The sequence below is a fragment of the Microdochium trichocladiopsis genome, assembly GCF_020744255.1.
Source record: "Microdochium trichocladiopsis strain MPI-CAGE-CH-0230 chromosome Unknown B0I36scaffold_6, whole genome shotgun sequence".
In the NCBI taxonomy this organism is placed as follows: domain Eukaryota; kingdom Fungi; phylum Ascomycota; class Sordariomycetes; order Xylariales; family Microdochiaceae; genus Microdochium; species Microdochium trichocladiopsis.
Genome location: NW_025763549.1, coordinates 291,962 through 307,258, shown reverse-complemented (window position 1 = coordinate 307,258; position 15,297 = coordinate 291,962). Strand labels below are relative to the sequence as shown.

The 15,297-nt window shown below is 59.1% G+C and overlaps 8 protein-coding genes across 8 annotated transcripts; 3 read left to right on the top strand and 5 right to left on the bottom strand.

Moving 5' to 3' along the window:
• The first annotated feature begins 918 nt into the window (after positions 1–918).
• B0I36DRAFT_324633 (uncharacterized protein) lies at positions 919–2,267 on the top strand. The gene has a single exon (XM_046154130.1). It carries the CDS (start codon positions 1,261–1,263, stop codon positions 1,954–1,956), a length of 696 nt encoding a protein of 231 aa, XP_046011123.1. The 5' UTR covers positions 919–1,260; the 3' UTR covers positions 1,957–2,267.
• A 204-nt stretch (positions 2,268–2,471) lies between these two features.
• On the bottom strand, positions 2,472–3,257 carry B0I36DRAFT_126437 (uncharacterized protein). Its single transcript, XM_046148124.1, has one exon. It carries the CDS (start codon positions 3,001–3,003, stop codon positions 2,509–2,511), a length of 495 nt encoding a protein of 164 aa, XP_046011122.1. The 5' UTR covers positions 3,004–3,257; the 3' UTR covers positions 2,472–2,508.
• A 254-nt stretch (positions 3,258–3,511) lies between these two features.
• On the bottom strand, positions 3,512–4,180 carry B0I36DRAFT_363455 (uncharacterized protein; the record flags this gene model as incomplete). Its single annotated transcript, XM_046158808.1, has 1 exon — positions 3,512–4,180. The coding sequence occupies one exon, from the start codon at positions 4,178–4,180 to the stop codon at positions 3,512–3,514; it is 669 nt and encodes a 222-aa protein (XP_046011121.1).
• Positions 4,181–4,338: 158 nt separating this feature from the next.
• On the top strand, positions 4,339–4,906 carry B0I36DRAFT_126439 (uncharacterized protein). Its single transcript, XM_046148125.1, has one exon. It carries the CDS (start codon positions 4,497–4,499, stop codon positions 4,803–4,805), a length of 309 nt encoding a protein of 102 aa, XP_046011120.1. The 5' UTR covers positions 4,339–4,496; the 3' UTR covers positions 4,806–4,906.
• On the bottom strand, positions 4,907–6,021 carry B0I36DRAFT_126445 (deoxyribose-phosphate aldolase). Its single transcript, XM_046148127.1, has 2 exons — positions 5,911–6,021; positions 4,907–5,861 (listed from the first exon to the last, which is right to left on the bottom strand). Exon 2 carries the CDS (start codon positions 5,797–5,799, stop codon positions 5,008–5,010), a length of 792 nt encoding a protein of 263 aa, XP_046011119.1. The 5' UTR covers positions 5,800–5,861; positions 5,911–6,021; the 3' UTR covers positions 4,907–5,007.
• B0I36DRAFT_126444 (uncharacterized protein) lies at positions 6,022–8,838 on the bottom strand. Its single transcript, XM_046148126.1, has 2 exons — positions 7,169–8,838; positions 6,022–7,081 (listed from the first exon to the last, which is right to left on the bottom strand). The coding sequence occupies exons 1-2, from the start codon at positions 8,754–8,756 to the stop codon at positions 6,195–6,197; spliced, it is 2,475 nt and encodes an 824-aa protein (XP_046011118.1). The 5' UTR covers positions 8,757–8,838; the 3' UTR covers positions 6,022–6,194.
• A 1,166-nt stretch (positions 8,839–10,004) lies between these two features.
• On the top strand, positions 10,005–11,991 carry B0I36DRAFT_363452 (uncharacterized protein; the record flags this gene model as incomplete). Its single annotated transcript, XM_046158807.1, has 3 exons — positions 10,005–10,455; positions 10,613–11,512; positions 11,657–11,991. The coding sequence occupies 3 exons, from the start codon at positions 10,005–10,007 to the stop codon at positions 11,989–11,991; spliced, it is 1,686 nt and encodes a 561-aa protein (XP_046011117.1).
• Positions 11,992–13,538: 1,547 nt separating this feature from the next.
• On the bottom strand, positions 13,539–13,943 carry B0I36DRAFT_363451 (uncharacterized protein; the record flags this gene model as incomplete). Its single annotated transcript, XM_046158806.1, has 2 exons — positions 13,539–13,681; positions 13,769–13,943. The coding sequence occupies 2 exons, from the start codon at positions 13,941–13,943 to the stop codon at positions 13,539–13,541; spliced, it is 318 nt and encodes a 105-aa protein (XP_046011116.1).
• Between the last annotated feature and the right edge of the window lie 1,354 nt (positions 13,944–15,297).

The following is a 15,297-nucleotide window of genomic DNA, read 5'->3' as shown; positions in this document are numbered from 1 at the left end:
AAATCAGCATGGGAAGTCACAGCGAATCGGCGTTGCCGCATCAAGCGATAGGAGACTGAGAACAGCAGTGGAAGGACAGCCGCCGAGCGCTATCAGCCGTCGCGCGCAGATGTCAGGCGCGTGACCATCGCGGGATCGGCAGAGACGACTTGGCGCGCAGGCTCAGAATGATCCTGCCCGTGTTATGGGATGATATTGCGAGAGCGGCATTCAGGCTGGATCAGATCACGGGACCAGCGTGCCGATGTTCAGTCAGGGCTGATATATTTGGGCTCCCTCTGAACACCAGGACCTCTCGTGAGTCAAGGGGTTTGCCTAGTCAAGTGGTGATTCTTTCGTGCAATGACAGTCATGCACTAGTCAGGGATTCAGGTGTGACTAAATCAGATACAGGGTCCTGAGTACGTAGCATACATTCACAGCCATTCCTATCAACAAATCCCCAGGATGCAGGTATATATGCTGAGCCTGCGCCGGCGATGGTACACATGGATCCTGGCGAAGTCGCGACCCTAAAAGCTTTATGCATGCTGCGAACCCATCAAGACAAAGCAATCCTCAGACATACCGCAGAACAATACACGGCACGCTGCCTCACCAGCCGTGAGACCGTACCTCTCTGAAAGCACAGTGGTCGACTGAAGTCTGCCGCTCGGCAAAACAAACTGGCTTCCCCGTCGAATCTAATCACGTATAATCAGTCCAACCGTCTCCCATATCCGGCCGTCAGGCTCGTCATTGGTCAACACTTCTGGATCCATCCCGATTGCCAGTCCTTTGCGTGGCTGGTCGTGGGTGCGTTCTACGACGCTGACGACAAAGAGATCTGGCAGATTGAGATTCGGATTGGAGCGTCGGCCATTCACCCAGACTCGTGGTTCGGGGAGCTTCTGAGAGAGTACGCGAATCCAGGACGAGGTCAGTTCTCAGTGCTTCTAGCTACGATTCCTCCGTGCTCATCAGCCGTGTCAGCCAGTTGCTGATTTTTGTAGTCCGGCCAAGACACCGACGCCAGACACGGCTACATCTTCATCCGACGAGGTTCTACACTGATCCCCAGCACCGGTACCGGCAGATATACCGTCGACTCCAGCGCAACCTGGTTCGTCAACTGGCAGCGCCGCACGTCGAAGTCGAACGACACTCCCCTCTGACCTCGGACGACGAGGAGTCAGATAGATTGTCAGACAGTTCGTCCGACTCCGACTAAGCCACAATTTCTTTTTCTCTATCCCCTTACCTTCAACGACCAGCACCACAATGGCCGGCAACGGTCAAGGCTGGAACCCGCGCTGGGGCTGGGACGCACCGTCCAACAGCGCCTCTCCCTTTGGCGTCGGCGGCCACGGCGGCATGCCATACGCAACATCATACCCAGGAGCTGCATACTACGGCATGCCTACCGGCGCCCAGCACCACCCAGGCGCCGGGGCCCAAGGCCCGACCTACGTGATCCCGCAGACGGGCCAACAACCGCCACTACCCGTCTTCCCCAACCAGCCCGGCGGCAGCCGCCTCCCGAACCCGCACCCGGTGGTAAGCTACGAGACCCCCGCGCTCAACATGACCAACTCGACGGGCGGCGTGGGCTGCGAGCCGGGCTACAACTACTACTTCCCCGCGCTGCACACCAAGATCCACGTCATCAAGTCCGAGTCGCCGCCCTGGCGCCTCCCCGCGGGCATGTCGATGCACTTTGGCGCGTACCATGTCCCCACCAACACGACGGTCGCCGAGCTGCTCAAGGGGTTCGGCGCGACCAATGCCTCGGCCAAGAAGAACCGCGTGACCGAGGTCGTGCAGGGCGGGAACGGGAAGTGGTACAAGGGCCTGACGATCTCGGGGGACGACAAGGACGACCTGAAGAAGGCGCTCAAGGAGTTTGGCTGGGATCATACCCGGACGGGGAGGGCTGGGGAGAAGCCGGTTGTGTGGTTGTGGATTACGCGGGATTGAAGCTGCGGTGGAGTGGTGGTGGTGGTGACGATGTTGATCATGATGGTGGTGGAGAAGGAATGGCAGGTTGATGTTTACTGTAGCCAAGGGTTGTTTGCAGTCCTTTTGGCGTTTCTAATTATCACCTGTGCCGGGATTATTGCGCATAGCGATAGACGGAAGTTGAAGCAAGGGAATGTGGCCATCTATATCCTCGTAGTTTTGCTTTTGGCATGCGCTTTGTGTTTCCTTTTAGTCCAGCAAGCGAATTTATTTTTGATTGACATGTCTGGTGACGTCTTCTCAGTGGTGGTTTCTCTTCGATCTCAGTGGTAGTAGGTGTAAATGCGAAATAAAATTCCAAAAAAAGAAAGGCATTCATGAATTCTACTTCTCCCATGGCCATCCGCGCCCACAGCACCTGCTGGGCCTGAAGCGTGAACTGAGGAGACACTCGAGAGCGGCCTGTCGAGACTGTTTCCAATCATTGGGTTCCAACCACCCCCTCCCCCCTCCCCCTCCCCCCGATTATTTGTCCTGGGATGGGAACGACGTCGCCACCCGGGGTTCGCCCTAGTCCCTTGTTGCAGAAATGCATCCGTCGTGGTGGTGGGCTTTGGTATAGTTTGAGAGAGGGACAGCGTCGAGGAGGGACGCTTGTGTATATATATGTGTGTGTGTGGGTGGGTGGGTGGTTGGGTTTGTTCTATGCGAAACGATGCTCGACAAAGACGTTTCTAGCTTGCGCAGGGGCCCCGGGAATAGACTGTTCAAGAGTTTTTCTTGCCCCTCTCGTTGCGTGAGCACGAAAGCTTTTCTGGGTAAAGCTGGAGGGCGAGAAGGAGGGGTGGTGTGACGCTCAAGAAAGCTGCTGCTGCCTCCCGTGTCGTCCTCGCTGAAGCTAGGTCCCGTCGTTCCAAGTGTTCCCGGTTCGACAACGCATTTTGGAGCTAAATGAACACGGGGGGAGATGGATTTGCGGTTTGACCAAGCCAAAATATGTGGTGCTGTCCGGGTTTTTGGATGCCGTCGAGCCGAGAGCGGGTTCTCGGTGTTCATCAATCCCATGTGTCATGTTCACGGGGCTCGCTTCGGTGTGTTCAGTACGAACGATGAATTGGCTGATAAACGGGCCTGCTTCAGGTCGTTTCTACAGCTGTTGAACATACTACTTACTGGTCTAGTCACCACAACCTCTCTTGACATGCCATGCCGTTGTGGTCGCAGTTCGAGGCGTTTTAAGCGAGCTCTGTATTTTCGACAGCTTCTTTCGAGCAGACGACTACCCGATGCCTGATTCTAGTGTTATTTGTGCCTGCTACGCCTTTCCTTGGTTATTCGACAATCAAACAGGTTTTCAAAATCGTGCTGCCAATCGTTGCTCATTTCGCGACGTTTTGTCTTTTTTTCCTATGCCGTTTTCCTATTCCGTACAGAAGGTATTCTACCAGACCGGTATGTCCGGATCCCCAGGCCAGAGCTTGAGGGCCCCCACTGCTATTCTTGGTGTTGTTTTGTTTTACTTTGTTCTTGTGTGTGCATCGTTCTGGACTCAGATTGGCCATAATTACACAGTCTACTCCTTCTGCTTCGCCGCCGCCGCCGCGGCCATCTCCTTCTTGACCTCGTCCATGTCGACATAGTCGGCAAAGAACGGCCCCATGTAGTCCACCTTGCCGAGCGGGACGCCCTTCATGCGCAGGATGGCATACACCATGGCCAGGTGGAAGTTGAGGTTGGGCACCATCATCCCCTCCAGGTACGCCTTCTTGCTGACGGGCAGGCTCAGGGGCCCGTACTGCACGCTCGTGCCCGCGGGGGCCTGCTCGTCGGCAAACAGGTCCGGGTGGTCGGTCACGGCCTGGTCCAGCTCATCCCGGGCGGCCTGTAGTATGGCGAGGCACTGCGCAAAGGTGGTGATGGTGCCTTCCTCTGGGCGGGCGGGGTCGGTCACGGGGCCCGGCGTGGTCGCGGACAGGCGCTGCACGACGTTGCTGGTGGTCTTGCGGAGCTGGTAGCATTGCTGCCAGAAGGGGTACATGTCTGGCGCGAGGCGGGCGGTGACCACGTCCTCCTCTGTGGGGGAAGAGGGGTCGCTGGAAGAGGAGGAGGCGACATGTTGTTGGGCCTTTGTGGTGATGTTGATGGCGGTCGTGAGAGACCGGACGAGGGGGAGGTAGGCCAGGTCGCGGAAGGAGACTGCTGGTCCGCCAGTCGGGGATGTGGAGGTGGTGGTAGTGGCCATGGTGTGTGTATGTTAGGTGGTTGCTTGGTTAGTGGAGTGCAGGGTGGTGAATGACAAAGGCCAGCCAGGACAGAGAGCAATACGAGTGGTGGTGTGCTAGGAATTGCGTGATTGTCGGAAAGGATGGCAACGACGATTTAAAGGTCTAAAAGTGTCAACGGGGAACAGCGGGAGTGTGTAGTACCACGTCTCCAGAGCTGGATCGTGTATTCGAACTGGTAGGCACGCTTGCCCACACGAGGCAGGCGGCTGGGAGGCGATTACAAATAGCGATTGAAGAGACAACTACCCAGCCCTCCCGCCCGGCACAAAACGGATGCTGCCGACACACAGCCCCAGCATTGAACAAGCCGGAACCAACCACGGGGTTGCAATTGTCACAAACTTGGAAACAGTCCGGCGGAGCCAGCCAGCCCCTCCTCCGCACGCGGCGGGGCCGCTGTCAACAATTCGGCCGAGCTGCCCGTCAACTGCGCTTGTGGCTGCGCAGAGACTCGAGGTTGGGCTTGCAATTTCGAGAAATAGCACCCTCCAGCGACATGCACCTGCAGGGTGGAGCGTGTGGCTGCACGAGAGTGTCTCTCCAAAAAGTCGCCGAGCACGAGACACCTGGTCTTCTGGCTGACCAATACATGGCAGTTTTGGGCGCCCTACGGGAACATTAAGCCCGGCGGAGAGACCATCAGCTCCACATTCTTGCAAGCGGTACATAGCTATTACGCGTGTAAGCTTCCAGGGGCTCCATTGCGGGCACGGCCATCATTTCATGTCAATCATGCAGCGTGCTGCCGTCTTCAAAAAAGACCACAACGCCACAATGACAGCCTTCAAGTCTTGTCCGCAGGCACCGTGACCTCCACCAGCTTCGGCGCGATGCCAATCCCCCGCCGCGCCGCCTCTGCCAGGATCTCCTCGGTTGCCGTTGCCCCGATCCGCGTCACGCCCAGCGACATGGCGTACAGCACGTCGTCTAGCGTCCGTAGCCCGCCCGCCGCCTTGATCTGCACATTGGGCCCGACGTTGCTCCTCATGAGCTTCAGGTGCGCGGGAGTGGCGCCCTTGTACGTGTAGAGCCCATTGTCCTGCTTGACAAAGCCGTAGCCCGTCGACGTCTTGATGAACGCGACCGATAGCGCCGAGCATATGCGGCAGAGGTGCACAATGTGGCTGTCGTCGAGGTAGTCGTTCTCAAAGATGACCTTGAGCACGGCCTGGTCTCTGTGGGTGACGGCGTCGTTGATGGCGCGGATCTCGTTGGTCACGTACTCCCAGTCCCCGCCGAGCACCTTGCCCACGTTGACGACCATGTCGATCTCGTGGGCGCCCGCGGAGACGGCCTCCTGTGCCTCTGCAACCTTGATGGCGGTCGTGCTGTTGCCGTGGGGGAAGCCGATGACGGCGCAGACGAGCACGCCGGAGTCGGCGAGGGCCTCGGCAGCGATGGGTACGCTGTAGGGCTTAACGCAGGCGGCGGCGACGCCGTGCTTGCGGGCGACGTCCAGCCCCGCGTGGATCTGGGCGTCCGTCATGGTCGGATGGAGGAGCGAGTGGTCGATGAGCTTCGCGATCTGGGGCAGGGAGACCTGGACGGAGCTGGGGCCTTGTGGTGGGGCGGCCATTGCTGCTGGTTGCAGCGGTGCGTCGCTGCGATGTGTGTGGTCTGGCGCGGATTGCCCGATTTCTTGACAAGTCAGTAACTGGGCCAACGGCGTAGGATAGGGGGGACATACCTGGCGTTCTCTGCACTCTTCTGCAGCTGTCTGGTGATGTCGAGATGACTGTTCTTTGTTGTCGACAAGCTTCGCGTCGTTTGCCGTCTGGTTCTTGCGTGTGGTGGTGGTTGCAGCCCGCACGGAGATGTTGCCGGCGCGGCAGCGAACGAGCTGAAGAAGGCGCTTCCAGCAGCCGCCACCCACCAGCTGAGCAGCGGCGCGGGGAAACTATGATGACGCCAATTTATTTACCCGCGCCCGCCCGGCCCGCCGCCCACAACGCCACCCGCACATATCACCAGTTAATTACTGATTGCAACAGCGGATGCAAGCCAGTAACCCCACATCTGCTGCATGTCGAACCAGTTGGACGACGTGCCAAAGTCGAGGTTGCCGTCCAGCACCGCGTCCACGGCGCCAATGTCAAACGTCGGGTCCAGGTGCCCAAAGACGTCAATGTCCCTCGCGTCCATCATGTTCTCCGACGCGTAGTCCTGCGCCACCGGGCCCAGTCGACCGCCTGCTGCATCCATGACGCCAAACCCTCCAACGCCACCACCGCCGCCGCCGAGGACGCTCGCCGGGCGGTCGAGCGGTGTTGCTGCTGATGCTGCCGGGGTTGCGCTGCTACTCATCCCAGGTATCCCGCCGGCCATAGCACCTCCGCCTCCTCCTCCCCCAAGGCCAGGACCACCGGGAGAAGGGGCGACACCATTCTCCCTGCCGGCCACGGCCACGGCAGCAGCTGGCAAGTGGCCACCACCGCCACCACCACCACCGTTCTGTCCCATCTCGCCCTCAATCAGCGACGCCGTCGCCTTGTCCAGCTCCCTGAGCGTCTTCTCCGCCATCCCCGCGAGCGCCTTTGCCGTCCAGAAGGCATCCCCCAGGGTCCGTAGCATGACCGTGTTCTCGCGGAACGCGCGCCGGCCCCGGGCGCGGAACATGGGCACACTGCTGAACCGCATCTTGCGGTACGCCACGCTCAGCGACAGCGATACCGCGTAGGGTATGAAGGGCAGGTACGACAGGCAGCCCTCGAACTCGTCACCCACGATCGAGGTGATGCGGTCGGCGGACAGCGAGCGCCGGCTGTTGGTCGCTGGCGCGGGCATGGCCGACTCCTTGGACCCGTCGGGGTACCGGCAGGACAGGATTGCCACGGCGTGATAAAAGACCTCGAGGGTGGCTGCAGGCAGTTTGTTAGCACGTTAGCAATAGTGCCCTTCCAAAAGAATTGTCAAAATGCGTCTAGGAAGAAGTAGGTTTGGCTTACCCAGCGTGGCATCCGTGACCTTGTTCGCGTCCGCATCGATAATGAGCTGCTCAAAGATGGGCATCTCGACAATCAGCGGCTCCCGGACCTTGACGATCGGGCGGTACAGCGCAAACACCTCGTCCATGAGCCGGATGATCATGAGCAGCAGGCGGAATGCCGGGCCCTGGCGCGCAATCGCCTCGCCCATGTCCCACCCAAAATCGCGCTCGTGCATCAGCGTCGCCCGCCCGTAGAACGCGGCCGTCATGCGGTCCAGCGCCCACAGGCAGCAGAAGACGGTGCACGTCTCGCGGCGCCGTGTCGGGTCCTTGTCGCCCAGCTCCAGGTGGAAGCCCAGCGTGATCATCTGGTGCACCGCCTGGCTGTGCAGCAGGGCCGGCAGGTCTGCATCCTCGGGGCCGGGAGGGTGCATGTACAAAGAGAAGACGAGCAGCACGCGCATGTGCAGGACCCGGTCGGTCAGGATGCCCGCGTCGAGCGCTGCCTGGACCGCCGAGGAGAGAGACGCGCAGAAGGTTCCACAGTCGAGAAGCTCAGGTGTAACATGATGGCTGCTGCTGCTTCCACTGCTTCCGCTGCCGTCGCCGCCGCCGCTGGAGTGGCCCATGAGCCGCAGGTGTTTGGCCGCAGCTGGGTCCGAGGCCGCGGCCAGGCTGACGACTTGCTGGACGATGATGTCTGCGGGATTTTGTTGCTGCTGGTTGTTATCTGGCTGAGCAGGCTGTGGTCTGAATAGAGGCTCCGAGAGGGCTGGGAAGATTGGGTCCAGCTTGGTCAAGTAGATCTGCCTCAAGACCGCATAGTCTGTTGGGGGCGGGCGGCATGTCAGGCAGTGCTCTCGGACGTACTTGTCGACCGTGTCCTGGAAGGCGCGGCGGGGTCCTTCGAAGCGAGACTTTGCGAGGGTGGGATTTGCAGCCAATGTACTGTTGGCATGGCCGGCTGGGTCACGGTTCCATACTCCCACGCCGCCACGCGACCCATCGCGCGTGGAACGAGGGCTGGACGCCTCGATGAAGAGGCCCTCGGGGTTGGTGTCGCCCACGAATCGATTGAGTCGAGTGCTGGAGGGGGTGGTGGTGGTGGTGGTCTGTGGCGGTGGCAGCGTTGGCCTTGGGCGTGCTGCCCGGCTGGCATCGCTCCAGGAAAGACGGTCATCATGGGGCGAAGGATTGAAGTTGGCGATGACGGAGCGGAAGGTCGGGGCTGAAGTTGTCGGGGACTGGTGTGGGGCCGGGGCCGCAGCCGGCAGGCCCTGGTACGGAGGAGGCGAGGGCGGCGCGCGCCAAACACTCGCTGGCGAGGACCATGGCGCCGGTGCTGGGTTGCTGGAGGGCGCAGAGGGCGCAGAGGGCGGGCGCGCTGCTGCTGTACTGTATGCTGTGGCAGTGGCAGCGGGTTTTGTTGTGGTGGTGGTGGTTGTTGCTGTTGTCGCGTGGTCACCACTGTCTTCGTCTGTGTGCTGGCCTCCTCCCTCGACGTGGTGGCAGCGCTTCTTGCGGCGGCGACAAGGCTCGCAGGCCTGGCTGACCTGCTTGCGCTTGCGTGGCAGGCCCGACGAGTCCGACTCGATGAACTTGAGCATTCCGCGAGAGTTGCGGCGTCAGGGCCGCCGAGCGCGAGACACGTTGGCTCTGCGACAGAGGCGATCCTGTGCTGGCTGGCGGTTGGCTCTGTGATTCGCGTGCCGGGATGGAAAGAAAGAAGCTGGAGACCCCAGACAGGACAGGCGGAGATGCCCGAAGCAAGCTAGTGTGGCTCCACAGAAGCCTTTTGGGCAACCGAGAGCGACGAGAGAGCACGAGCGTAGCGCGAGGCAGTGGGGGAGGTGGTCTTGGTTTGTGTGAGGGTGGGTTTGTTGGCGTGGCTGCAGGGGGGAAGCATCGTCATCCTGCCTTAGGCCCGATATCTGCATACCGGGGCTATATACATGCAAGGCCCAACCCGACCTCGACTACCAAGACCCCCTGCATCTCTCACTCGTGTGTATCTCTGGTCCCCCAATCCATGTGTTGGAATTCAGTCAAGTAAGTCCTGCGCTGCAGATGATCCGAGCTCCACGAGTGTCCCTCTGCGATGGCTTCTTCTGATTCGTTGATGAACAGGCGAGCAACACGAGGACTCTACCCAAGTCAGCACCTAAAGAATCGCCGTCACCCCTTGCTGACCCACGAGGTCCGCTCTGCTCAGCAGTGGCTGTCCCAACTGTGCAAGGCTATTGGACCAAAGAGCACAAGCGAGGTTCATTGATCCGTAAACACAGGCCCAATCACGAGTCACTGCAACGTTGCCCATTCTTCAGCTAGCTACATCAGTGTCAAGGCCAGATTGGCCGAGGGGAGATCAACACAGTCCCCCCAAGCAATGTCTGCTCAGCAATCCAATCTTAGCTGAACTTACCTCGTTACACACCAAATGCGTACCCCACACCGGTCGATTCCAAGCTCCACACCATGGGCGGTTTCCGTAGAGCTCCAGAGGCCCCTTCTAGTCTCAAAAAGGCAATTCCGCTCGTCACTGATGAGCTCCATGGCAAACTCTAGAGCAACGACAGCCATTTATAAGATTGGGGGTCCTCGCCAGTGAGGGGTGTCGCAATGCCCGGCGTGTCTCAGTCGTTATCAACGTAGCAGAGAATCGACATTCCTTGTATTTGATTCAATAACACTCAGTTTCTGCAAACATGGCATCACGCATACTCAGCTCGGCCAGGCCACTGGCAGCACTCGGCCGGGTGTCAGCACGAAGTCAACTGTACTCACGGACCGGCTATATCGGAAGTATATCACCGCGTTCAACCCTCTTCCAAATCAACGCCGTTCGCAAAATCAACATGGCAGCCGCAGCAGTTGCCCCGTCAGCACCACCACCCTCGTCTACAGCCACGCAGCCTATACCTCCCAAGATGACGGACACCACAAAACGCGAGGGCGACATCTCCGACGCCTTCTTCTCCCTGTCGCACACCGGCCCTCGGCCACCCCTGCCAGACCGCTTCCGCGAGCTCAAGCAGTCCCTCGTGGCCGGGCACGAGCAAGACGTCATCCGCGGCTGGGAGCGCCTCCTCGACGAGCTCAAGCGCGAGGTTGCGCTCGTGGACAAGCTCGGTCCGGCCATCGTGCCCAGCATCGAGTTTGCCAACCTGGACCGCGACATGAGCAGGCTCCGGCGCGAGATCCAGAAGCGAGGCGTGGCCGTCATTCGGGGTGTCGTGCCCGAGGACGAGGCGCGGGCGTACAAGTTCCAGCTCGAGGACTATATCAAGCAGAACCCTTCGACAAAGGGTATGTCCTTTTTCCTTTCCTCACACATATGTCCTCGTTTATACCACGCCCACGCCCACACCCATCATCATCATTCTCATTCTCATTCCCGTTTCATTGATTATACATATACGTAAATTGAACATCACTGACAATTTCCTTCCCACCCCACCAATAGCATTCCCCCAGAACGACCCCCAGGTCTACGAGCTCTACTGGTCCTCCCCCCAGCTCCGGGCACGCAGCCACCCGAACCTGCTGCGCGCCTCGCGGGCGCTCATGGCGCTGTGGTACTCGTCCGACCCGAGCAGCGCCGTGTCTCTGACCCAGCCCCTGAGCTACGCGGACCGCCTGCGCATCCGGCAGCCGGGGGACGCGAGCTTCGCGCTGGGCCCGCACATTGACGGCGGGAGCGTCGAGCGGTGGGAGCGCCACGGGTACGGCGCGGGAGGGGTGTACGATGCGGTGTTTGAGGGCCGCTGGGGTTGTGACAGCGATGGCGATGATATTTCTTCCTCTTCCTCTTCCCAGCAACAGCAACAGCAACAGCAACAGCAACAGCAACAGCAACAACAACAAGAGAAAGCCACAAACGCGAACGATAAAGCCCGGGAGTACGACCCGTGGGACATCAGCGGCCGGGTCGACGCCGTGATGGACAACTACTCCGGTCTGGGTGCCTGCTCGGCCTTTCGCATGTTCCAGGGGTGGCTGAGCATGAGCCGCACGCTCCCGCGCGAGGGCACGCTCATGGTGAACCCGATGCTGCGGCACGCCACGGCGTACGTGCTGCTGCGGCCCTTCTTCGAGCCCGTGCGCGGCAGCGTCGCCGAGTGCGGCGGGTCGGTGGACGAGTTCCTCGCGGCGGACAACTGGCGCTTCATGCCGGCTTCTGCTGGTAGTGACCAAGGTGGTGATGGGAAGGGTGGCGGTATGATGAATAGCGACCTCCAGGGCGCGGTGCCGAGCCACGGCCAGGAGCTCACCGAGGAGCTGCACCCGCATCTGCGGCTCGACAAGACCATGGTGCACGTTCCCGAGATCCGGCCTGGCGACTTTGTGGTGTGGCATTGTGATAGTAAGTTTTCTTTCCTTCCTCCCTCCCTCCCTCCCTTCCTCCATCTCTCTCCCCCTATCTTTCCACTCACGACTTTGGTCTTTGCGGCGCCCGGGCCCTGCTATAAAACTTGGCTAACTCTCCCTTGTTCGTGTGTCCCTATAGCCATCCACGCCGTCGACAAGGTCCACATGGGCACCTCCGACTCCAGCGTCCTCTACATCCCCGTGTGCCCGGTGACGGAGCGCAACGCGAAGTACATCCTCCGCCAGCGCGAGGCCTTCCTCCGGGGCACACCGGGGCCGGATTTCCCGGGGGGCAAGGGCGAGAGCGAGCACATTGGCCGCCCTACGGAGGAGGTCCTGCACAAGGTCGCAGACGGGGAAGGCCTGCGGGCGTTTGGGTTCCAGAAGCTGGTACCGCAGGCCCACGGCGGGGCGGATGATAGCGAGGGCGCGAGGAGGGCTATCGAGGAGGCCAATCGGATCTTTGGGTTTTAAGGGGAGAACAATGGAATGCGTGATGAGGACTGGGTAGACGAGGCGTTGGGCTTTTTGGGGGGAAAGGAGTTTGGCACCCTACTGAGTTGGATCTGGGGCAGCCGCGTTTCGTCATGGTGTATTTTTGCGTTTGCGTTTTGCAGAGCATTTGCGAGCTGGTAGTATAGCATACTTGTCCCGTTTCATTTCTGTTGAAGTTTCCGGTTGGAATCGATAGTGCATGGAGTGTGCGGCCGTTCACCTGATCTTCACGTACGGCCACCATCATAGCGGTATGTCGGTTCAACATTTGACGTGGCCAAATAATGGGCAACACGGATGAAATGTGGGTGGGAAAGACAGCCGGCAGAGCGTTCGAGCAGTGCACTTTTTGATACAATATTGTTCCTTTACATGTCAACCGTACATCCTTACAGAACTCGCCCACAATCGAGCTTACAGCATTGCCCAGTATACATCTTGTCCAAGGGAAAAATACACTGTCAGTTTGAGATTCAGGTTGACATGATTGAGTCATAAATATACAAATACAATACAATACAGGCGGTCCCATCTTCATATGGCCACCTCGCCTCCTTTCTTCTCGGCTTCCAACAACATAAGCATTGCCCAGAAACTCTCTTGTCTCTCGTGAGCTTGACACTAGCCCGATCGCGAGCGTGTGGGCCACTGCTTCGAGTACACCCTGGTTGGCCGCACGGACTCGCACATCCACAGGACACTAGTTTCCGAGTACATCCAGCGCGGATTTTGCGTCCTGGCCAAAGGTGAGACATCGGGAATCTTGTGGCAGGCTACTGAAGACCGGTGAGAAGTGAATCCGGCATGTCAACACTGAGGCTGGAGTGAGATAGCTCAGTCTGGCCTTGCAACTCTACTGGTTTGAATGAGCTGAAAGCGTCCAGTAGGTCTCGTTCGACGCCTGTGGGCGGGTGTGTCCGCCATCATGAAGCCTGCCACTGACACCGACCTCTGTGTGGCAACAGTAGATGGCAGGCAAGTCGATATTGACGCCGCTACATGGCGTGGCGCCTGTCAAACTCGGCATCTTGGACACACCTGGCTCATCGATGACAACGATTGAGGCTCAGGTAGAGAGTGACGGTTGGGCGTCCAATCGAGAGCATTATGTGCTAGCCAAGACTCCTCCAATCGTTCAGCCGTATGCAGTGCGGCTAGCTTAATGGCTTGGATGGCCTCCTGTTCGCACACGTTGTGGCAGACTCTTGAGTTGCCGGCAAATCCTCCACGGCAATGCAGCGAAGTCCAGCCCGCTAGTCCAAGCCAGCGTCGCATACGTTTGGGATGGTCGACTGAAGACTTGCGTCAAGTTTTGCACCCAGCGTCGGAGGTAGCCTCCATATTGGTCTGTTTGGGCCTTGGAGATATCGATACGAAGCGCAAATTTCGTGGGAAAGTTGAGACGCCCTTAGTCATCTGCGCCAGCCAAGGAGCAGTTGATGCATTCGATGGCAGTGTGAATGCGTCTTATAAGGTATGGTGAAGTAGAGAGGTGTCTGTCACTTTCCAAGTCCTTCAATAGACCATCACCTTTTGTCCGTTTTGTCCTTTGTAGTTGTGGATGGTGGCATCGGCCGGTTCGGGTCGGTCGGCTGTCCTCGTGCTTGGTTGCGTAGCTCGTCAATGAAATGACTTAAGAAGCCGCTGGAGCTTTGCTGGTCGGGGTCTCCTGTAGCAAGGCCGTACATTGTTAGTCCTTGACCTTGGTGTTGGAGATGACAGGCAGTCCACTGCATATCCGGCTGATAAGTCTTACTTGTTGCTTCTCCCGGGCGCAAGGGCTCGTGTGGGTTGCGGCCATGGCGATGCTCCTGGACTCTGTCGTGGATGCTCCGGACGCCACGGTGGAAGGCAGGCGAGCGGAGGATCTGGGCGACAATGTAGTCCTCGGCGGCGACGACCATGCGCAGGATCAGGTTCCAGGGTGCCATCCTTTTGACGGTCGTGGACGCTCGTGGCGGTCGAAAGGGTGCAGAGTGGTTGTGGTGTCAATGCTGGTGGCGAAATGTCCGTCCGATGAAGCGAAGTTGATCAGGACCCCGAATGTGACTCCAACGATGACTAAGCCTCGCTACCCCACATCGAAGTTGCCCAGGCGTGCTTCAATGACCGCCACAACATTGTCAGGCACTTGTCAAGTGCGTCGACTTGGTTTTCCAAACAGAAAACGTGCTTGGGGAGAGGTACTGTGTCTGTCACTGGGCCGTGGCACGTCTCCAAAGTGCAAATTACGCGCAATCACAGCATCAAGCCTCCTCACAGAACGAAGTGCTGACGGGGCAAAGCCACGTCTGCCACGCCCTCGACCAAACGTGGAGTGCATCTATGAAGACGGGGAGGGCAGTTCGTTTTGAAATACACATCATGACGAGGCTTCGTGAAAGCTATGCCAGTAGGTCACTTCTTGGCTTGCTGTTGACAGCTTGGTTAAGTGCCGGGGCAAAGCGGGCTAAGTCTAGAAGGACTTGGGTCGCGCCGCCATGTCATGGGGGAGAAAGCGTGGCCGACCAGGGACCCCTTGCTGGTTCCTGGCGTGGTGTCCCAGCAACGCGCCGGTGCCAGGGTCTCTTGTCAAAGATCCACACAAGCTTCAGCTGCAAGTCATCACCTGTAACGAGGGGGGGTGCACGCCTCGTCATAAGACGACTTCTGTTAAGCCAGCATCTCCTCCGTACACGCAATGCGCCGCAGAAACAGAAACCGACACAGCCCATGCAGGCTCCCCTCCGTTGCATGCAGTGTGTGTTGCCGCATGGGGCCTGAGCAAGAGGGACTCAACCCAAAGATGGGGCCTCTGGCATATCGGGCAGGCACGCATCATGACTGACTAGCAGGCGACGAGAGAGCATGCCCAGGCGTTGTTCCCCAGGCAGAAAACACCATACAATTTCTTGGGCCGGGGCCACGACACTGGCCGACAACATCAACTTCAAGGAACATCCCCGCGCCTGTGCTTACCATCCCGTGTTGTTGGGAGTGCGCATCCAGCCAGCCAGTGGATACTTGCTGCAGCTGTTGTTTGGGTAGCCCCTTGTCAACACCAAGCAGCCCACTTGGCGCCTGCCCACCCACGCCACCTCCCGTCGCTGGTGCCCGTTGCTGGCCAAACACTAACCAGCCTTGCTTCGCCGTCTCTCTCGACCTCCTTGCCGGCCGCGTCCATCTTCCTGTCGCATCGCGACTTCCGCTCCTTCTTGGCATGATACTCTCCCGAGAACAACACTATTACAAGTCCTCTCCCGAACGGCACGCGGTCTTGTCTCGCGGAGCACACCACCGCCTCGC

Bases quoted from the DNA above. Each gene is read 5' to 3' on its own strand.
- B0I36DRAFT_324633 (XM_046154130.1), top strand. From the start codon at position 1,261: ATGGCCGGCAACGGTCAAGGCTGGAACCCGCGCTGGGGCTGGGACGCA.
- B0I36DRAFT_126437 (XM_046148124.1), bottom strand. From the start codon at position 3,003: ATGGGATTGATGAACACCGAGAACCCGCTCTCGGCTCGACGGCATCCA.
- B0I36DRAFT_126439 (XM_046148125.1), top strand. From the start codon at position 4,497: ATGCTGCCGACACACAGCCCCAGCATTGAACAAGCCGGAACCAACCAC.
- B0I36DRAFT_126445 (XM_046148127.1), bottom strand. From the start codon at position 5,799: ATGGCCGCCCCACCACAAGGCCCCAGCTCCGTCCAGGTCTCCCTGCCC.
- B0I36DRAFT_126444 (XM_046148126.1), bottom strand. From the start codon at position 8,756: ATGCTCAAGTTCATCGAGTCGGACTCGTCGGGCCTGCCACGCAAGCGC. The intron at 7,082-7,168 runs GTAAGCCAAACC...AACTGCCTGCAG, and splicing joins GGTCACGGATGCCACGCTGG to CCACCCTCGAGGTCTTTTAT.